The sequence below is a fragment of the Lepisosteus platostomus genome, chromosome 2 (genome assembly GCF_059453375.1).
Source record: "Lepisosteus platostomus isolate fLepPlt1 chromosome 2, fLepPlt1.hap1, whole genome shotgun sequence".
Taxonomy (NCBI): Eukaryota; Metazoa; Chordata; class Actinopteri; order Semionotiformes; family Lepisosteidae; genus Lepisosteus; species Lepisosteus platostomus.
The window spans coordinates 29,613,653-29,631,869 of record NC_142612.1 but is presented as its reverse complement, the minus strand read 5'-3'; the positions used below and the strand labels follow the sequence as shown (position 1 = coordinate 29,631,869).

Below are 18,217 nucleotides of genomic sequence, written 5' to 3'. Positions count from 1 at the left end.
TAAGGTGCTTTTTAGCAAAACGCAAATGAGACTTGATCCGGCTTTCTTTAAGTTTCTTGCCACCCTCCCATACAGGCCAGATTTGTGGAGCGCTTGTGATATTGTTGTCACATGCATACAATTAAAGGCCATAAAGTCCTGTAGCTGCTTTAAAAGTTGCCATTGGCCTCTTGGTAGCCTCTCTGATCAGTCTCCTTCCTCCTCGATCATCCGGTTTGGAGGGACAGCCTGATCTAGGCAAGGTCTGGGTGGTGCCATACACCTTCCACTTCTTAATGCTGGTCTTGACTGTGCTCCACGGGATACTTAAAGCCTTTGAAATCTTTTTATACCCATCTCCTGACTTGTGCCTTTCCAAAACTTTATCTCAAAGTTCTTTTCAAAGAACCTTTCAGGCCATAGTGGATTCCTTGCTTTGAAATATACTTCCAAGCAGTGGAATCCTCTAGAAACAGCTGCTTTTATTCTGAACTAATCAAAATCACCAAAACTGATCACAGGTGGGAGCCAATTAGTTTGTTGTGTAATCTGTAAGGTGATTGGTTATACCTGAACAAACTTACAAATGCAATTATGGGGGGGGTGTTCACTTATACAAATCAGGTATTTTACGGTTGTAATATTAATTAATTTCCAGAATGTTTTAGAGAACAATACGACAAAAGGTACAAATTTTGAAAGGGGGTCATGACTTTCTAAACCCACCGTATATGGAGTCTCTGTTTGGAGTGCACTTTTATTAACACTTAATGTTTCTTGAATTGAGTTCACAAACGATGAAAAGCAAAATGTTTAAATCCTCAGACTGCATTTTTTCTTTTTTTTTTGTTACTTTGAGAGCTGCTTATTGTTGTGGTATGGTCTTTTATTAATATACACTAAAAAGCATTCTATTTAACTGGCAGGACTACTCATTGAATACCAATACCAATACCAGGCTCACCTGCTCCTCTGAGACTTCTTCCCCAGCCTGCTGTGGGTGATTGGCAGGACGTCTGTGCCGCAGTGAAGGGAAAAATCTGTTCCAGTTTATCAGGCCTCCCTGGAAAAAAGAGATTCTTAGGTCAGAATGGCAATTCTAATCACCTGCTTCATTCCAGTGCAATGCTGATCACGAACAAACTGCTTTTTACTTTTCAAATATTGACAACAATTAAAAAAGTTCTATTAATAAAAATGCAATTCCATTACTGTTTTAAGCTGCATCTTGCTAATAAAACCTAATGCTTAAATGATCATTTTATATACTTGTTTGCTCAAGCTGTTACATTGTTATAGTCACTGAATGTGGCTGCTTACATTCAAAACTTTTACATTCAAAAAGTTTTAAACATTTTTTTTTGCTGACAACAAAACTGTTGTAATCAGCATAATATCAAAGTTGCGTAGAGTGGTATGACAGAAAACTTTAAACATTATTTATTTAATATTTATTACAGACTGCAAGACAAATACAACATAAATACAACATAATGCAATTATCCAATTATCCAAGAATTAGAATTAAACGCCAAATAAGAAATGTGAACACACTGCACGTTGCAAGCAGGTTTAGATAGCAGGGTCTAAAGGTGCATCTTAAGGAGTTGTCAGCAGATGCTAAGAGACAGAGTGTTGCTGATACATCTGGTTCTCTGGTTCCACCAAAGGGGTTCCAGAACAAGAGGTTTTTAACCATGAAATGTTACGTGCCAAGGAAACTTGCTAATATCTTTTTCCCCCTTCAGAATCTATATTTTCAAGATATAAGGAATTGCACTGCTAATCCTGTATAAAATATATCCTTGGAAATATCAGAGAGACAGACAGCATTTCTAAACTGTAGTGAAAAGTTTCAGCGCTTGCCTTAGAAATAATTTTTCTTCAAGGCTGAGCTCTTTCTCAACTTCCTATCTATACAATACAAATGCCAAAGGTTTTCATCAGATAATATTTAATCAGTAAAAATGACCTAGAAAGCAAATACATAAAACTAAAAGCTTGTCATCCAGTGGAAAACTGGTAATTTCCTAACGTGAGACTTGTTACCTAATAGGGAAAATACTATAGAGTATGGTTCCACAGCTTGTGAAACAAGCATTTCTGTAGGTATATTTTTGTAATCACTGTTAACCTTTTCTGAAATAGTCTTAGTATTTATTGGTAGTAGGTATTTTTAGTGAAAAAGAAGTACTGGAATTCAAGTTATAGCCAGTGCAGATAAATGAACAAATAAAGTTGACCACTTTAATTACAGCTTAACCTGCACGGGCACAAATTTGGTCCTCAAACGTGGAAAAAGTGAACACTAAAACGTTTGCACCAATCGGTGAAATTGCAAATACAGTACAGAACTAGCAAATATTGAGGTTTTACTGTATTCCACACCACAGATGCAATGTACTGTATGTATTATTATTGTACATGTAACATCACCACATATTGTGAAGCAGTAGCTTAACTGGGTTTATAAAGTAATAACATCAACTAATTATCAAACACAACAGTATGTCTTTAAAAATGGTCTTTTGGCTTGTACATGGCAAAGCAGGTCAGAGGAAGTTACCTCATTTTATGCTTGTATGTGGTCACAGGAATAGCTCCTTAGAGGCAAGAAATAAAAAACAAACAACTATCTATTCCATATGGGGTAGGTAAAACCAAACAAATTGATAATTTTCAATTACATTAAACCACGGTCTTTTTAACAGTAGAAAAATGTAGAAGTTTCTAATTCTCACAAAAAGTATGTAGAAATGAGTCAGAACTGTTGCTCTTTGCTTATTTTTATATATTTGCATATTTAAAATATGATAAACATGTATATCTGATACGCACAAGATATGACATTCCTAAAGAAATTTTAAAAGATTTCTGACTTACATTAACAACAGTTACAAACATACACAATCTAAAAGAGAAGTATAAGGACTTCACAGTGTCAAAAATTTAATTTTTCTGTTTTTCACACATTCAGTAGCACAGTTTTTCTTAACACATTCACCACAGTTTTTTAAATTTTTATACACAGCTTTTACTTGTTTAAAACCACATATGCAAAATAAATCTGATACATGACATTCATTTTGAAATGAAATTTTTCAGTCTTTGGCACCTCCTATTTCTGGTAGAAAAACCTGGTTGATTGCTTTCAGCATTTTACAAAGAGTTCTCAAGACAGTAAGAGTGCTTTTCTTCAAAATGAAATAGCAGCATAGAGTTAATTTAGTCTGTGGTTTGTAGGATGATTGTGTTTCAGGATACAGACTTCATCTGTATGAAAGCTGTTGGCTGGTTGAAAACCATCAGTACAAGATCTGTGCGCAGTAGTCTAATCTTGCTATTATCTCCATAGTAATACAAGTTCAGCATAACTGCAGGGACTAGTTACTAGATACTGTTTAGGAAGATTGCATGCAAGATGACACAAGATGGAGAAATATCTAGGTGACCACAGATTACAAACACAAGGAAGAATGAGTACACAGCACAAGAGTGGCATTTTAGAGCTACTGTGTCCATCAGACTTCCAGATGTGGTACCGACTAAAATATCGGTGCAGAGGAGGGGTTCAGCATATAGGGAGAACTTCTGGAATAAAAATGACCTACGTAAGTAGGATGGGTTATACTTCAACCAATTTAGTGAGGAAACATATTCATACAAAAGATTAAGGGTATTTAAATTAGGGTTCTGCTGGGCAGAAAGCTCACAGCATCATCCAGTGGGTTCCAGAACAAACTTAACACAAATAACCATTCTGAATGGCTTATACTGTACGTTGAAGAAAGTCTTATAATAGAAGCAAAGAGAATTAAATTTAAGAACTTCAGGTTAGATAACGCTCACATTATAGGAATGAATGAAACATGGTTAGGGGTAGGGAAGGGCAATGAGACAAAAAAAAAATTAATGGGTATACATTGTTGAGGAAGAACAGGCTGGATAGAAGGACTATGTACAAAAACTACCCGCCAAGCTGCAGAACTGAAACTAGGGGGAACAGGCATGAAGCCTCAACAGCTGAAACATTGTGTTTCTCCTTTTCAACATGGAATTAAAGTTGTTTACTATTTTTTGTACTGTAACTGCAAGTAAAAGTTAAGGTAAATAGTTTATGTAATAACAGATGTTTAATGATAGATGACAATAAATAAATAGTAAACACAGTATGCTTACTGAACATTTAATGTATGTGTTTGCAATACAAGACACCAGTAACAGGCCCTGTGTTATGGAAGGAGACTCATCAGTACTGATACTGAGCTTCTACAGTACTTGTTCTGACAGGTTTAAAACTAATAAAATCTCTGTGTCCTGATATTTTTCCAGTTGCACTTAAAAAATTGAGGGATATTATTCATAAACCCTTAACTGGGATATTTTGGCTGTTTCCAAGGATGGAAGTTGTACCCACAGATTGGAGAACTGACAAATGCAGAAACAGCAGCATTGAAAGTACTAAAATATGAGATATGGCAGGCACTGGGCAAATGGTATCTCATGTTCTTATATGCAAAGTGTGCCATGGAAGTAGTAGCATCCATTATACCTACAGCACAGTTGACTGTGAGCTGCAGAATGCTACACATGTGAGATGTGGGTTTTTTTTGTTTCTTTACCACATAAATAAGTAGAATCTTATTTGCCCTCAGCAAGAAATATGGGAAAGAAAAGGCTAATTAAATACTTAGGTATAAAGAAAAAAATTGTGGTATTTACAGTAAATCAAGGGGAGGAATGGAATGCTCAAGCTTTGTCATAACACAGTCATTTAGATCATTGTGTTTGTTACATCACAGCCTTTATAGCCTTCAAAAGAGTTAAAAGTGGTAAATGGAATAGCCTGGTGGTAAAAACCAAGCTGTTCAAGAAACAGCAGGATACAATTAAAGATACACTTATTTCCTAAGATACCTAATGAGAAAGGTAGGCCAAACTCTTGTTTGTACAGTAGCTATTCTTAAGAGACATAACAAAGGTCATTTTAACTTGAAAACTTGTATAGTGAAAATGCAAAAAAAGTACAGAAGTGGAACAGAAAATCTAAGAAAATGAATGAAGATGTCTAAGCTAACTGTTCTAAGATGGTGTGAATCTTCTTAATACAATGTGTGAAATCTCTTAACAAATGCGGAAGCATTTTAAAATGTGCAAAGTCCTTTTACTCTATAGAAAATGTTGGTGGTCTTGTTATAGTCCTTAAAAAAAGATACCAGAATATCTCCGAGACTGAAAGATACAGTAAGATGTACACACAAAAATCCATTCTCATTAGAATTGGACAAATAAAACCTCAAGTGTGACACATACAGTAGGACTTGATGGTACGGTACAATCCCTTAGAGATGGTGAGCACTTCACTGGTTCTTGCCATAATCTTGTGCCTTGAGGGGGATTGACATGTCATTGGGCTTCCACGTGTGCACTTTCCATCATCAGTGTTTCATTGATGAGCCCATGACATCTCCAGAAGGCTTAACAGTGGTTCTGGCATCCCAGAATCACCCCCCTCTATATCAGCTTACTTTAGGGCCTAGAAAGGTTCTCTGGTCTTCAGTGAGAACCATTGGCTCCTCTTTCTGCAGCCTCTGAAACAGATCTGATAGTTAGACATAAGGACTTGCCACGGATTCCCATCTCCTTAATCAGTGTTAGATGCTTACACAAATCAATGTCACTCTCTACTGGGAGTGCCCGCTCTTTCTAGCATCGTTCCTCTGCTTCAGCAGCTAACTTATCATACTGTAGCTTCTTCCTTTAATATGTCTCATCCGCCACACCCTCCTACAGCACTGTCAGTTCCATGAAGTAGGCACGATGAAGATTGTTGGACCCCAGAACCAATACTGGTAGTCCAGTACTAGAACCAAGTCTGGTCTTAAGTTGATATCAATGATCTCTGATGGGATTGTTCGTTTCTGGCCTAAATCTGCCAACATCTTCCAGTCCCGGGCTGGGTTCAACTGTTCACTTTCTGGTTTTTGACAGAGCTTCTGATCTTTCTCTTGTCTATGGAAGAAAGTAATTTGGCTAGATGATTTTGCTACTACTGTACATGGCGGTAAGGAGTAGATGCCTGTCCTCTTTCACTGTAGAGCTGCTGCCAAGTTCTTAAGTACATGAGGTATACTGATCTAAAGAAGAGGCTCAGTTTGCATCGGGTAAGAATGCGTCTGCGATTTACTGGTTTTGTACACATAGGGCATGCTGGACCTTTGCCCAACCATCGGTGAGGTGATTGGTGCACAGCATAGGTTGATCTGATGGTAGAGCTAATCCTACTTGCTTACATTTGAAGATGATGACTTGTTCAAAAGTGGATCTTTTTGTGTTTAGGTCTAAGCCTCCACTTCCCTGCTGTACTTGCCCCACAATGTCCTTGTGCCTGGATGGATGGACACAGAGCAATGGACTGTTGCTCTGTGTCCTTTAGCAGCCATTTCTGTCCTATAGCCAGTGAGGGTGCTGTGTGCTTCAACATCATATCCCTCGACATTGTCACGATCACGTCTAGTGTTACCTTGATGCATTTGTATTCCCCTGTGAGACTGGAGAGACATACAGTAATTCAAGTGCTCATAGAGCCCTATGCTGCTAAGGCAGCGTGGAACTCAAAGCCTTTTCCACACAAGCAAACTGTCTCTCCATCTTCTCAACCATTTCAGCAGTTTTTTTTTCAGCAGGCACATCGTACAAGCTGCAGTTGTGGTTATAGTTGTCAAGTCAGTACTATATACCCTGACGGGTGGTAGCTGTAGGCCAGACTCCAGTCATTCACCACCCACCACCCATTTTGATGCTCTGATGATCACTTCCATAGCCATCATGAAGGCAAAAGGTGAGATAGTACATCCTGCTGTTATGCCTATCAACAGGCATGTGGTAAACTCTTGTGCTGTGAAACAGAGCTGCAGGTCTAGGAAGTAATCTTAATCAAGGTCTTAATAATCTTTGTGAAGGGCTCTGGTAGTTTAAAAACGTTGAATGCTGGCCAGATGAGACTGTGGGGGCCTGATGGCAATTGGCTAGGTTGAGAAAACAAAAACTGTGTGCAGGTCTTTCTTCTATCTCTTGGCTGACTGAATTTTGTACTAGATCTGGGTTGTGTGTTCTTAACACGAAGAGAAGCCTAGAATTCCTGCTACCAATGTATCAATAAGTTTGTTTCATTCCAGATAGTCTGCTATCGTTTGAGCTCTGATACGGAAGAAAAACCTCCCCTTGAAAACAATAAGGCAAATTGGACAGACCTGACTGGTGCTAGAGGAATCTTTTTCCTTAGGAATCGGCTAAGGCTCATCAGCTTCCAGAGACATCAGACATCAGGTAAACTTTTGTATACTCTGTATGGAACTTCATTAGTCCCTAGGGCAGAAGATGCCCTTGCTTATCCCACTGCATACTCAATGTCCTTTCACTTCAGTGGCCTGACATTAATTTGTTTGCACCTTCCTCTGATGACTCTTCCTCAAGTCCTCATCGCTCCAAAATGCTTTTGATGATTTTATGCAGAGTATCGATCCCCTCCATCTCTTCTTATGTACTCTTCCTCCATTGATTTTTTCATTGCCTTTTCTCCTGGATCAAGTGTGCCGATTCCTTCTGTGTTATAGGTACCACCATTCACAACTAATCCAAATCTCTCTGCTCCATAGTTCTATATGATATAACCATCTTCTTCAACTTCATCTCAATGGAGCCTCCTAGCTTCTCCAAGATAGTGCTCAGATCTATGTTAACTTTTCCCCCTCCATTTCAGAAGCTCTGAGTTACAACCAGCACTGCCCCCAGATAATTTTGCAGATGCTGTAGGTATTACGGACTCAAGTTCTAGGACATCACAGTCTAGGGGGAGTGGCCGGCTCACTGCAGCCCGTGGAAAAGGCCTGCATGGGATAGCAGTCACCCGGGATGCAAGCAGGCAGACTGAAGGACTGGAACGCAGGAGGGGGAAGTGCAGAGAAGGCTGGTGCAGGACAGGGAGGAGCCACCAAAGTTCAGAGCTTCATTCACAGGGCATCGTCGTGCAGAGGGCTCTGACCTCCTGTCCAAATGTGGGTGGTCCAATCTTGAGGGCACCAGGAGATTCAGGGCTGATTTAAGGCACATGTCTCCATGGAGTTCTTCTTCAGAGACCAGACAGAAGGCAGAAGGAGTAATCTGCTGAGGCTGGGTCCAAAGACAAGAACCATGCTCCAGACACATCTCAGCAACAAGAATCCGCTGGACAGCACAGCTATGGGCAGAGCTTCCAGGTGAACCTGAGAGAACTGGAAACCAAGAAGATGAAGGAGGGCTCTGCTGGGACTCTGTGATGCCAGATGGCTGAGAAGAGCAGGGTTTAAATACACTCAGAGCATGTGCTGCTGGGAGACTACTCACAATGGACAGGTGCTTTGCATATCCTCTCTCCATGGCGATCTAGGCAGTGGAGGCATGACAGCCCACCACTAAAGCTGTGACATGCCCCACTGTAGCACAGCAAGGTGAGCATAACACTCTGGCCCACTTCACCTGCTGTTTGCACCCATTGACCTTTTATTCCTTTGCAGGTTTAGCTGGCTGGTTGGCTTCAATACACTCCTCACATGGTAGCTCTGTGCTTGCACGAACTCTCTTCGCTGATATTTCCGTGAATTTTAGTTTGCATTTCACCGTTGAATTTCACTCAACAAACTTGACTGACTTCTCAGTCAAATACTGAGTCGAGTTCTTAGTCGAGTATTGGCCAATACCTGTCCTCCTGCTTTCAAGCACTTTTTCCTCCCTTTGTGTGTTTTCAGGGTTTTCGTAGTTGTCATTTTCTTCTTGCCACAGATGCACACCTGTTGTACTTTGTCTGTTGTGTGAGATTTGTGTGCTCTTTTCACTCACAGTCATAATCATACTGCAGTCTTTCCATGCCTGGTTCTGAAGCCATATTATCACTGATTCTTGCTCCACCCCCGTTCTTGCTGACTCTGGGGGTATATCAAGAAAAAAACTGACAAAGCCTCAGAACTGTTAACCTTGAGACTGACTTCATACTCGGCACAGACATGGATCTGATAACGGAAATGGAAACTGAGCACAACTGAGAAATGGAAATCAGGAGTGGGCACAGAGAATACTTATTAATGCAAAGTGCCATGAATGTATGGAACAAAATGCTACATCTATACACCATCTATATGCTTGAAGATGTGCTGGATTAATTAGGTTTTTAGATTAATACCTGTAGGACACATACTGCTTGACTGAATACAAAGGACTGTAAAACATTTATTTTCTTAACATTTCTTAGGTTATCAATCAGTTTCTCCAAGCCAGAGCAAATAACATATTTGGAGGGAAGCTTCTGATATGTGAATCTGAAATCTTGAAGAAAAAAAATTAAAAGAATTCCCCATAGTTTCAGAACATTGTGATATCCTTAATGGCACACCTCTTTAAATGATTCCATGGACTTGTTTGGTATCTCTTAAATAGGTTGAAATCACTCATGGAATGAGAATTTTAAAGTTCAACAGGAAAGCAGATAGGGGATGTTATTTGATCGTACATATAAAAACGGTTTAAAGGAAGTGCCGGTTTTGCATGCTAAATGCAAAGTAAGCGTGAAACTCAACTTGAACATTGTACCACATTAAAGATTTAATACTGAAGTTAGCACATCTGCAGACCTAAGTTAAAGTGTGACTTTAATAACATAATAACGTGCAGAATATATCTATACACTTACAAAATATGTAAATGTCCTGCTTTGGAAAACACATTAAATAATCCTGCATTTTCTTTTTTGTAGATTAAAATTGTTTTAAAAATTTGAAGAATGAAAATAATTATACAGATTAGATAAACAGATAAAACTCACATTAATTAATAAATCTGACTTAAGATGTACAAGAAATACAAGTTGCACTACTGTTTAAATCTAAGGCTACATGAAGGTGTAACATTCAACATCACAGGGAGACTAAACGCAATCAGTTCCATTAAAAGGAGTATCTCAACTTTATCCAAATGCAAATGAAAACCATCTAGTGCCTAATTTGTAAGTGTTGTGTTCCTACTATAACGGACTGTTAATAAGGATCCTGTTGCTCCACTCTGCTAACTGTGTAACACCACTTTGCAAGGCCTTAAAAAAATCACATTACAGCTTTTTAATGGAGGTTGACTACTAATAAATACTTTATTACATTTCTAAAACATATTTAGTTAGTATCTTTATCTATTTATAAGCTCTTTGGTCACCAATACTTTTAACTATTCCATTTCTTTTTGATATCTAAGAAATTTTGCAAATTGCATAATGTTTAAGTGTAGTTTGTGTAAAATAGCATGGAATCGTTGGCATTGGTACAAAATGATCGTACATTTCAGACACCAACTGAAAAATACTTCAGGGTGCAATTTATCCTATGACTCACAATCACAAGGTCTGGCCTACAGGAAATGTTTACTCTTTGCCAACTGCTCGGGATGTGTCTTTTTCATCACTGTGCTGCATTTGTGATCCAAGAGAACTGATACCCATTGAAAGCAAAAGATCAAGATTTGCACAGTTCGTTGAATCTGTGAAATACAACAGTCTACCGTTGTCTTTCACATTCAGTATGCACTAAAAGTAGGCACTAATTTCAAAACAAAATATTTATAAACACCTCCCAGAGACAGCAAACCTATTACGCTTGCTACACATGAGATGGTTGTGATACATCCGTGTCTGATGTCAAGAACATGGAAACCATTTCCTACCTTCCCTGTTAGCGTGTTCACACCAGCCCTATATCCATTACTTAATCATTTACAGGTCAACTTCAACAATTGCTAAGCTTCTTCAAAACCACACAGTTAAGACTGGCCTGAAGACCACCTTCTGTTTCTCTTATTTTTTAAATTTTTCTTATACTTTATCTGACTAAGAAAATCCACTCCAATAAGAAAAAACAAGAAAACTCCAATAAAAGAAACAAATGTGATTGAAGGTTTTAAAAACCAGCCTTCAGCAACCCATTTACAAGATTGGAATTAAAAAATTTGAAGGACGCAAATAGAAAAGCTTTATGACATTCATAAAATTGAATCTGGAACTAAAGATTAGACCCGGTCTGAATGCAGCTTGGCTTTCCTAAGCATGATACAGAAATAGCATTAAAAAATAACTCCAACTGCATCCGTTCAAGGAGGAAAGTTGTATGAACAGGAGATTCTGTCATTTCCAACAGCTGTGAAGAAAATCTTACTTCCGCTTGGTAAAACCATTAGCAACATGCTGGAAGAATGGAAATCTACCCCAAGGAAAATAGAAATCCCAAAAATTCTATCAGCCAAACTATAATTAAATTGATTCTAGTACAACAGTACCTTATGTTAATCATATTACTTGGTAAATATTTCCCTTACTGGCCCTGTGTTGGGAGCTGTTCATAACAACTAGAAAAGGAGAATGTAGGAAAGTTGCATAACTTACTGTTCCCCTATAGTATCTAGGAAATCTTATTCATAGCCTTACTATATGAGATCTTTAAGTGAATTAAAAATACCCATATCCTTCAAAAACACTACAGTATGGAACAGGAAACTTGAAAACTTCACTAAAATCTAAAATGTAGTTTTATTTTTTATATAGTGGGTTTGCTTGATCATACCTCACTAATGGAGTCTAATATTCAAAAACATTCTGCAGTCATAAAAAATAACTCATTTTATGTGAGCAAAAGTCACGGCTCTTCTTTAACAGCTAACTTATCACCCTCATTTTGTTCCATTTAGCACGATTAACAGAATGATTAAAAATATGCAGTTGTTATATAGGTAATAGTGAACTTAAGCTAAGGAGAAGCATGTTAACTGATTTTGCAAAGAACTAATTAAAAACAAAGTATATAAAGGGTCAGTCCCTAAAACTGCCAGTTTGTTTAAATTAAAACAAAAATGAGTGCCAGGGGAGTCTTGACAGAACCATTTTAAACATCTACAGTAGATGATTAATCATTTCTCACCATCTAAGCAGGTGTTTACACATCAACCCCACATTAGATGTAACTTACACATTTCCTGAAGTGACTACTTTCAACTGATTCCCCCTGTACCAAGTATTATAGCAAAGCCACACCAAAGCAGAACAGGAAAAGCTTTCTTAGTTTAAAATAAAATTAACAGAATTTTTAAGCATGGTTCTGAAAAAAATAATTCTTGCTGGTGGGATATGTACATTCAGCTGCTAAGAAATGTTCACATAAATATAACTTAGTTTACAAAACATACCTGCATCTCAAAAAGCAGTTTGATTGGGGATATGCATTAATGATGCTTTTAAGTTAAATTTCTACATTAAATTACAACGGATTTACAGATTACACAGGCTTAATCATATAGTGATAATTAGTCTTTTAACAGTTTTTAGGTTACTGTCCTATCTGTTGCATTGCTAGCAAGGCTCTTGCATTTCCATATTATGATTTTGTTAAATAACTCAGGCACAGGATATCACTAAATGGCCAGTCGTCAGCATATTGTGAGCATATTGGGTGGGTTGAATTTTGAAGCAGGCAGTTGGCTGTTGCTATGAGACAGAGCAAACACACATTATTGTGTGACCTGAGCTGTAAGTATAAGTAGTGTATTGAAAAAAGTAGAGGTTCCTTTCATGCAGAATAAAATGTTTTTTTCTCTTTTCTTTTTACCTTTCAGTGTGAAATTAACCTCTACATGCTCCTTTCTAGCTCTCACACTGACACTTATGTCTTCTTATGTTGAGTATGTGTATTAAAGTTATCAGGCATATAATTAGCTCAAATCATTTGGTTTAACATACTGTACATCTGTTAGTGCTATGTGTAAATATCTAAAGAACCTCTGACGTTTTAGATAGATATCTTTGAACTCTAGAACTCTAGGAGTTCTCAGTTTTAAGGCTAAAATAATTTTCTTCTTTCAGCCTAACACGGTACCTACGACTTTTCAGTCCTGGAATAATTTGAGCTGTGATTTCTTGGACTTTTGCTAAGGTTTTCATATTTTTTGATCAAGAGCATAGCTACAGTATCACAACAGGATACAGTTAAACTTTTCCAAAACCTGTCTGCTCCTGCATCGAGCCCAGTTTGCTAAGGAGGGTCGACTGAGATTGAAACTACTGTGAAAGTCATTCTGAAAATTCCCACATGACTGACACACAGCTGTCTCCCACAGCCTGTGCTGTGCTCCCCAGAATGGACTCATCATGACTAAGAGAGGGATGGAGGAGAGGACCTGTGTGTTATATTCTTATTTATCTACCCTATTTTTCAAACATTCTGCTATCTATTAATAATTTTATAACTGTTACTACTTAGTAATTGATTCATTATTTGATTATATATCACTGTTAATAACTATTTGTATTTGAACAGTTACAGGCTTCAAGAAGATCTGATACAAGTATTAAAATTCTTCAAAGGCATTGACAAAGTCAGCCCAAAGGACTTCTTCCCAACAGCAAAACGTGAACAAGAGGGCACATGTGGAAATTGCATGGACTTTCCTTTGAAAACAAGAATAGGAGCCGATTCTTTACCCAGAGGGTTGTGGGCATGCGAAACAAGATTCCCAGCTACTGTATTGTGTTGTGGCCGATACCCTGATTTCTTTCGAGCAATGGATAAAGCACCACTGAATATGAATTTGAAAACAAAATGACCACTGCAGGTAAAGAAACTTTCAGTGCATGGTGAGAACATTGCAATAGTATACAAACCATATTCTAGACTCAGCGTTGTGTTTTCTCATCAACATCTTATCATGGTAAGAACCGTTTACAGAATGCCATGTTCTCACGCCTAAACCGGTAGTCAAGTTTTATCTGATGACTTATTTAAGCATCGCTCAGAAATTGTTTCAATTTTAGGTAGTGTCATCACCCTGGCTGTCCCTCTTTTTGAAGACAAACAAGTATCAAGGAAGCAAGAATTTATGTCTGTGTCAAATCACACTATCTTTATGACCACACATCTATGTGTGGTCTGAGAGTCTAGCCGATGCTCAGAGACCATGTGCCTTTGGCAAGAACTGGTGATTTAACATTGAGCTCTTTTTAATTCATGCAATTCAGAACTTACCAAAGAAACAATCATAGGATAACCTATAGGTTATATCGTGAATATCTTATAATAAGGATGTATAATATTTAAGCATCTGTGTGCATTTGTCAGTGCACTAAATTCACTAGGCTCCTCTATTCGCACTAGCTGAATTGATAGTTTCAGTAGTTGTAGTAGTAGTGTATAGCAAGTTCTCAATGCAATACTATGAGCCGTTAATACACAGAGAAATCTCATATGTAACATACTGAGTGTTAAGCCAATGTATCTTTTGTATTGTAAATTACAATCTAAAAAAATAGTCATATATCACTACACACCAGACTCGCTGAAATTGGTTTAGCAGAACTCAACCAACTTAACCAAACCAACTTAAGGACATACAGTAACTGAATTCAAACATTTGGGCATGTTAGTACTGAACTTTCAGGTGTCTTGTGTGCTGCTGGTTTTTTTCCTGTTCAGCTTAACGTAGCATCCTTCCTGAAAGGCTCTGACTTCTTTTGAAAGAAGACACTGAAACTAACATATGTGGTTTTCAATATACAGACACAATTCTTGCCTCCCACTCAGCAAGAAAGAAGATGATAAAGCTTCATCTTCACAAAAACTTAAGATTCCAAATACAGTCAATTCCAAAACAGCAGGAATAAAAAAAAATCAAACCTCCTACAGCTTATACAAAACCCTACTCAAGAGTGTTTTTCCTACTTGAAATATCATGATTAAATTAAAAATTGAAGCAACCAAGTTCTGAGAATTGTTTCACTATTTTTCCTTTCTCTTACTAGTTTAGATTAATTGGAATGTGGATTTCATTGTAATTTATATGAAAACTATTAAATATAACAATCTAATGCAAACTTTGTTCTGTTGTTTTTCCATTTAATCAATATGTAAGGATTGTCTAGCCTTAGTACAGCACATAGCATATTGACAGCGGAATTAATAAATCTATCAGACTACAGAGTGACCAAGCCTGTTAGGGATATTTGTGGTCGCAACAATGTTGTGCATTCCATAAAATTATTTAGTATTGTACACATAATAAGGAAATTCCATATTGATTCTTGACAATGCATATTTGCGTCAACTTATATCTAATTATTTGCCTAAATAGCTACTAGTGCCAACAAGATGTATTCAATAATAAAACTGGAAAGGTGAACTCTTTTGAAAGCCTTTTACTTTTCAACAACTTTTTTATGAACAACGCTTGTTTTTCTTTAATCTGGTGCTGCCGTTCCCTTCCTGCATCTTACATCTATAAACCACAAGTTAGCTTTTTTCATGCTTTCATTTGCCTCAGCTGCCAGTTTTCTTTCTTTCATTTCTCTGAATTCACTTCCTAAGGTGGTTTCTTTATTTTGCTCCCTGTATTAGTGTCTTAAGAAGACAGCAATTTAGAAATATTTCTAAAATATTTATCAGTGTTACAAAATCGGATTTCGTGCCGTACGCAAAGTGAAGAAAAAGGTCAAGCACTTATGAGAGACTGTTGCTTTGAATGTTGAACCCTCCCTGTTTGTCTTTGGGAGCCCACCAAACCTCTGCTTTAATTCCTGGTTAAAACAGGCATCTGCAATATGTGTCTGTAATATGTGTACCCGTGGCTGTCTGTTTCTTCTCATCTGAGTGAACTGGGACAGCAACATCTGTTGATCCAGCAGGTCCATTCTCTGTTGTCGCTGGATGTCCACTGTGGCTCCCCTTCCAACCATGGACTCATGGGAAGGTTCTGGCGTCTTGAACAAGGGCTCCAGGAAACGTGAACTGCAACGGGCTATCCAACGTGGGACAAAGATGATATGCTGCATCTTGAAGATGTTACAGTAATACAGCGTGCCGGAGACCTGGAAAAAAGGAAAGCACAACAAAGGCCATGACTGGACAGCATTATTTTAGAGGTGCACACTAAACACATCTATCCACCCATCTGTTATCAGAAGCGTCTTTTTCCTGGTGAGGGTCAAGGCAACCCAGAGCCTGTCATGAAAGTACAGGTTTTAAGGCAGGACTTCACCTAGAAGAACATGAGAAGGGCTACAAATGAAAGGCCATTCTGCCCATCTAGCTTGTTTGGTAGTGAGTTATTAGGTAATCAATTTGATGATCTCATCCAGCTGTTTCTTGAAAGAAGACAGGGTATTGGCTTTAACAGCATAGCTTGGGAGCTTTTCATACTCCTACAACCCCTTTAGGTTAACATAAGCCTCCTGTTTTAAATGTACTTCCACTAGGTTATATGTTTTACAGTAACTTCCACCTGGTATGGGATGCCAATTTATTGAAAAGCACACACACAAACTGAAAACATTTATATCACCTAACCCAGTCGACGTACTTTGGAAGGTAGTATTTCACCACGTGAAAACCGAGACACAAGGAGAACATGTAAACTCCACATAGATGCAACTGAAGTCCAGAATAGTCCCCAGCGCTAAGCACCCTCTCACAGTGCTGTGCCCTAAACTCATAAACCGCACATTTCCTAGCGTGTTGTATTATTACATTTCTGAATATGTTTCTGCCAAGAAATATTTTCCTTTAAATTTAAATTTGTATCCTGTTTACAGGCAACCCAGGTTTGTTTTATCTGATAAGAGATGAACTGCAGGTTTATGACAAATATGTCTGTTTACAAGCACTGACATCTTCTCCAGCAATTGCAACACATAGGAAAAGGCCAAGGCGGGCTTAGTTGCTTTATTTGATAAAACCATGGAATCTACAGTACTGAGACCAAAGAGTTAGATAGGTCTGCTGAGGAACAATCAAAGGAAGACATTAAAACAGCACAACAAGGCAAGCAATAAATGAGCTATAAATAGTGCGGTGTCACAATTAAATGTAATGAACTTCTGCCCAGAAACCAAAACCAACTTCAAAAGACACTGCCAAACAAACTTGTTGAATCCTAAGACTTCTGACTGAGTGAAAAAATAAAATAATAAAATAATATGCACTTCACAAATCTTGAAGCCAAAGGATAATTTCTGAAGCCAATGTCAAGATGGATATTCATGACGATATTCATCTCCTAGTCCTTATTGAGGCCCAACTGAAGATATATCTAATCTCATTTGACAAATAGCACACAAAAAAATCTTCTTTGTCATTATTTATTTGAAAATAACAACAGCCAGCATTCTATATCTTTGTGTGAAAAAGTAAGTGCTCTATTCCTCTATCACCTCTATTAATAGGTTGTCTAGAATTAGGGGCAGCAAAATATAGCAAATGATTATTGATTTACAACTACATATATATTCAGAAACTTTAAGCACTAAGGTCAACACATCATGCGAAAATAAAAAGAAATATTTGAAATATATATGCAGTATATACAAATGGATCTAAACATAACAAATGTGCATTCATTAATTGGATCACTGCTCCAATGTAAAAGGATTGTATCATAATGCAACAGAAGTATTTAAATGAATCATTCTTCAAAAGATATCGCAGTGTATGGCCTAGCTCAACCAGACTCTGTAACAGCTTCTTCCCCCAGACTGTCAGGCTCCTCAACACCCTGGAATCTACTTGCACCCACCCCAATTCCAGAAACAGGGTTTAAATCCCCCCTGTGTGTTGTGTATATTGTATTATGTATTGCCTTGTAATTTGCACTATCTGCACTTTCCACTATGTGTATCCTGCCTACAATGTCTATGTCAGTGTCCTTTCTGTATTTGTATTTGTACCGTGGACCAGGAGGAGAGATATTTCGTTCCACTGTATACTTGCTGGAATGAAAAATAAACGTGAACTTGAACTTAGTGACTGGGATCATGTACAACGGCGCTGTAGAGTCACTGGATGTGCCATGGGAAGGCTGAATGACTCCTGGGATATAGTCTTGCTCTAATAACACAATTTCACAACTTCCTCATTCAGAAACAGGCAGAAGAGACGACAGCTGGAGATGGGCCACACCATAGGCCATCCTAATTCAGCGGCTGTATTCACCTGAGCTCGGTAAAACCAAAGATGCGAGGAAACCAGACAAATTGAACTGATCAATGATTTTCCCTGTCTATTAAAGCTTTTAACTTTAATAGAACATTGTATTCAAAATGTGTCAGGAAGAAAAATTAGTAAAAAGATGTTGATAAATAACTGACTTGAAACCAATTATAAATGGTATAATCCAAAAAGCAAAAAGA

At 37.8% G+C, this 18,217-nt stretch overlaps 1 protein-coding gene across 1 annotated transcript in view; it reads right to left on the bottom strand.

Annotated features, from left to right (window-relative positions):
* ubac2 (UBA domain containing 2) overlaps nucleotides 1–18,217 on the bottom strand; it is a 92,030-nt gene that overhangs the window by 3,709 nt on the left and 70,104 nt on the right. The window contains exons 7-8 of the mRNA XM_088604345.1: nucleotides 15,656–15,901; nucleotides 944–1,042 (exon numbers count right to left, since the gene is read on the bottom strand). Of these exons, the coding sequence (XP_088460471.1) occupies nucleotides 944–1,042; nucleotides 15,656–15,901 (345 nt within the window). The remainder of the gene's footprint in view (nucleotides 1–943; nucleotides 1,043–15,655; nucleotides 15,902–18,217) is intronic.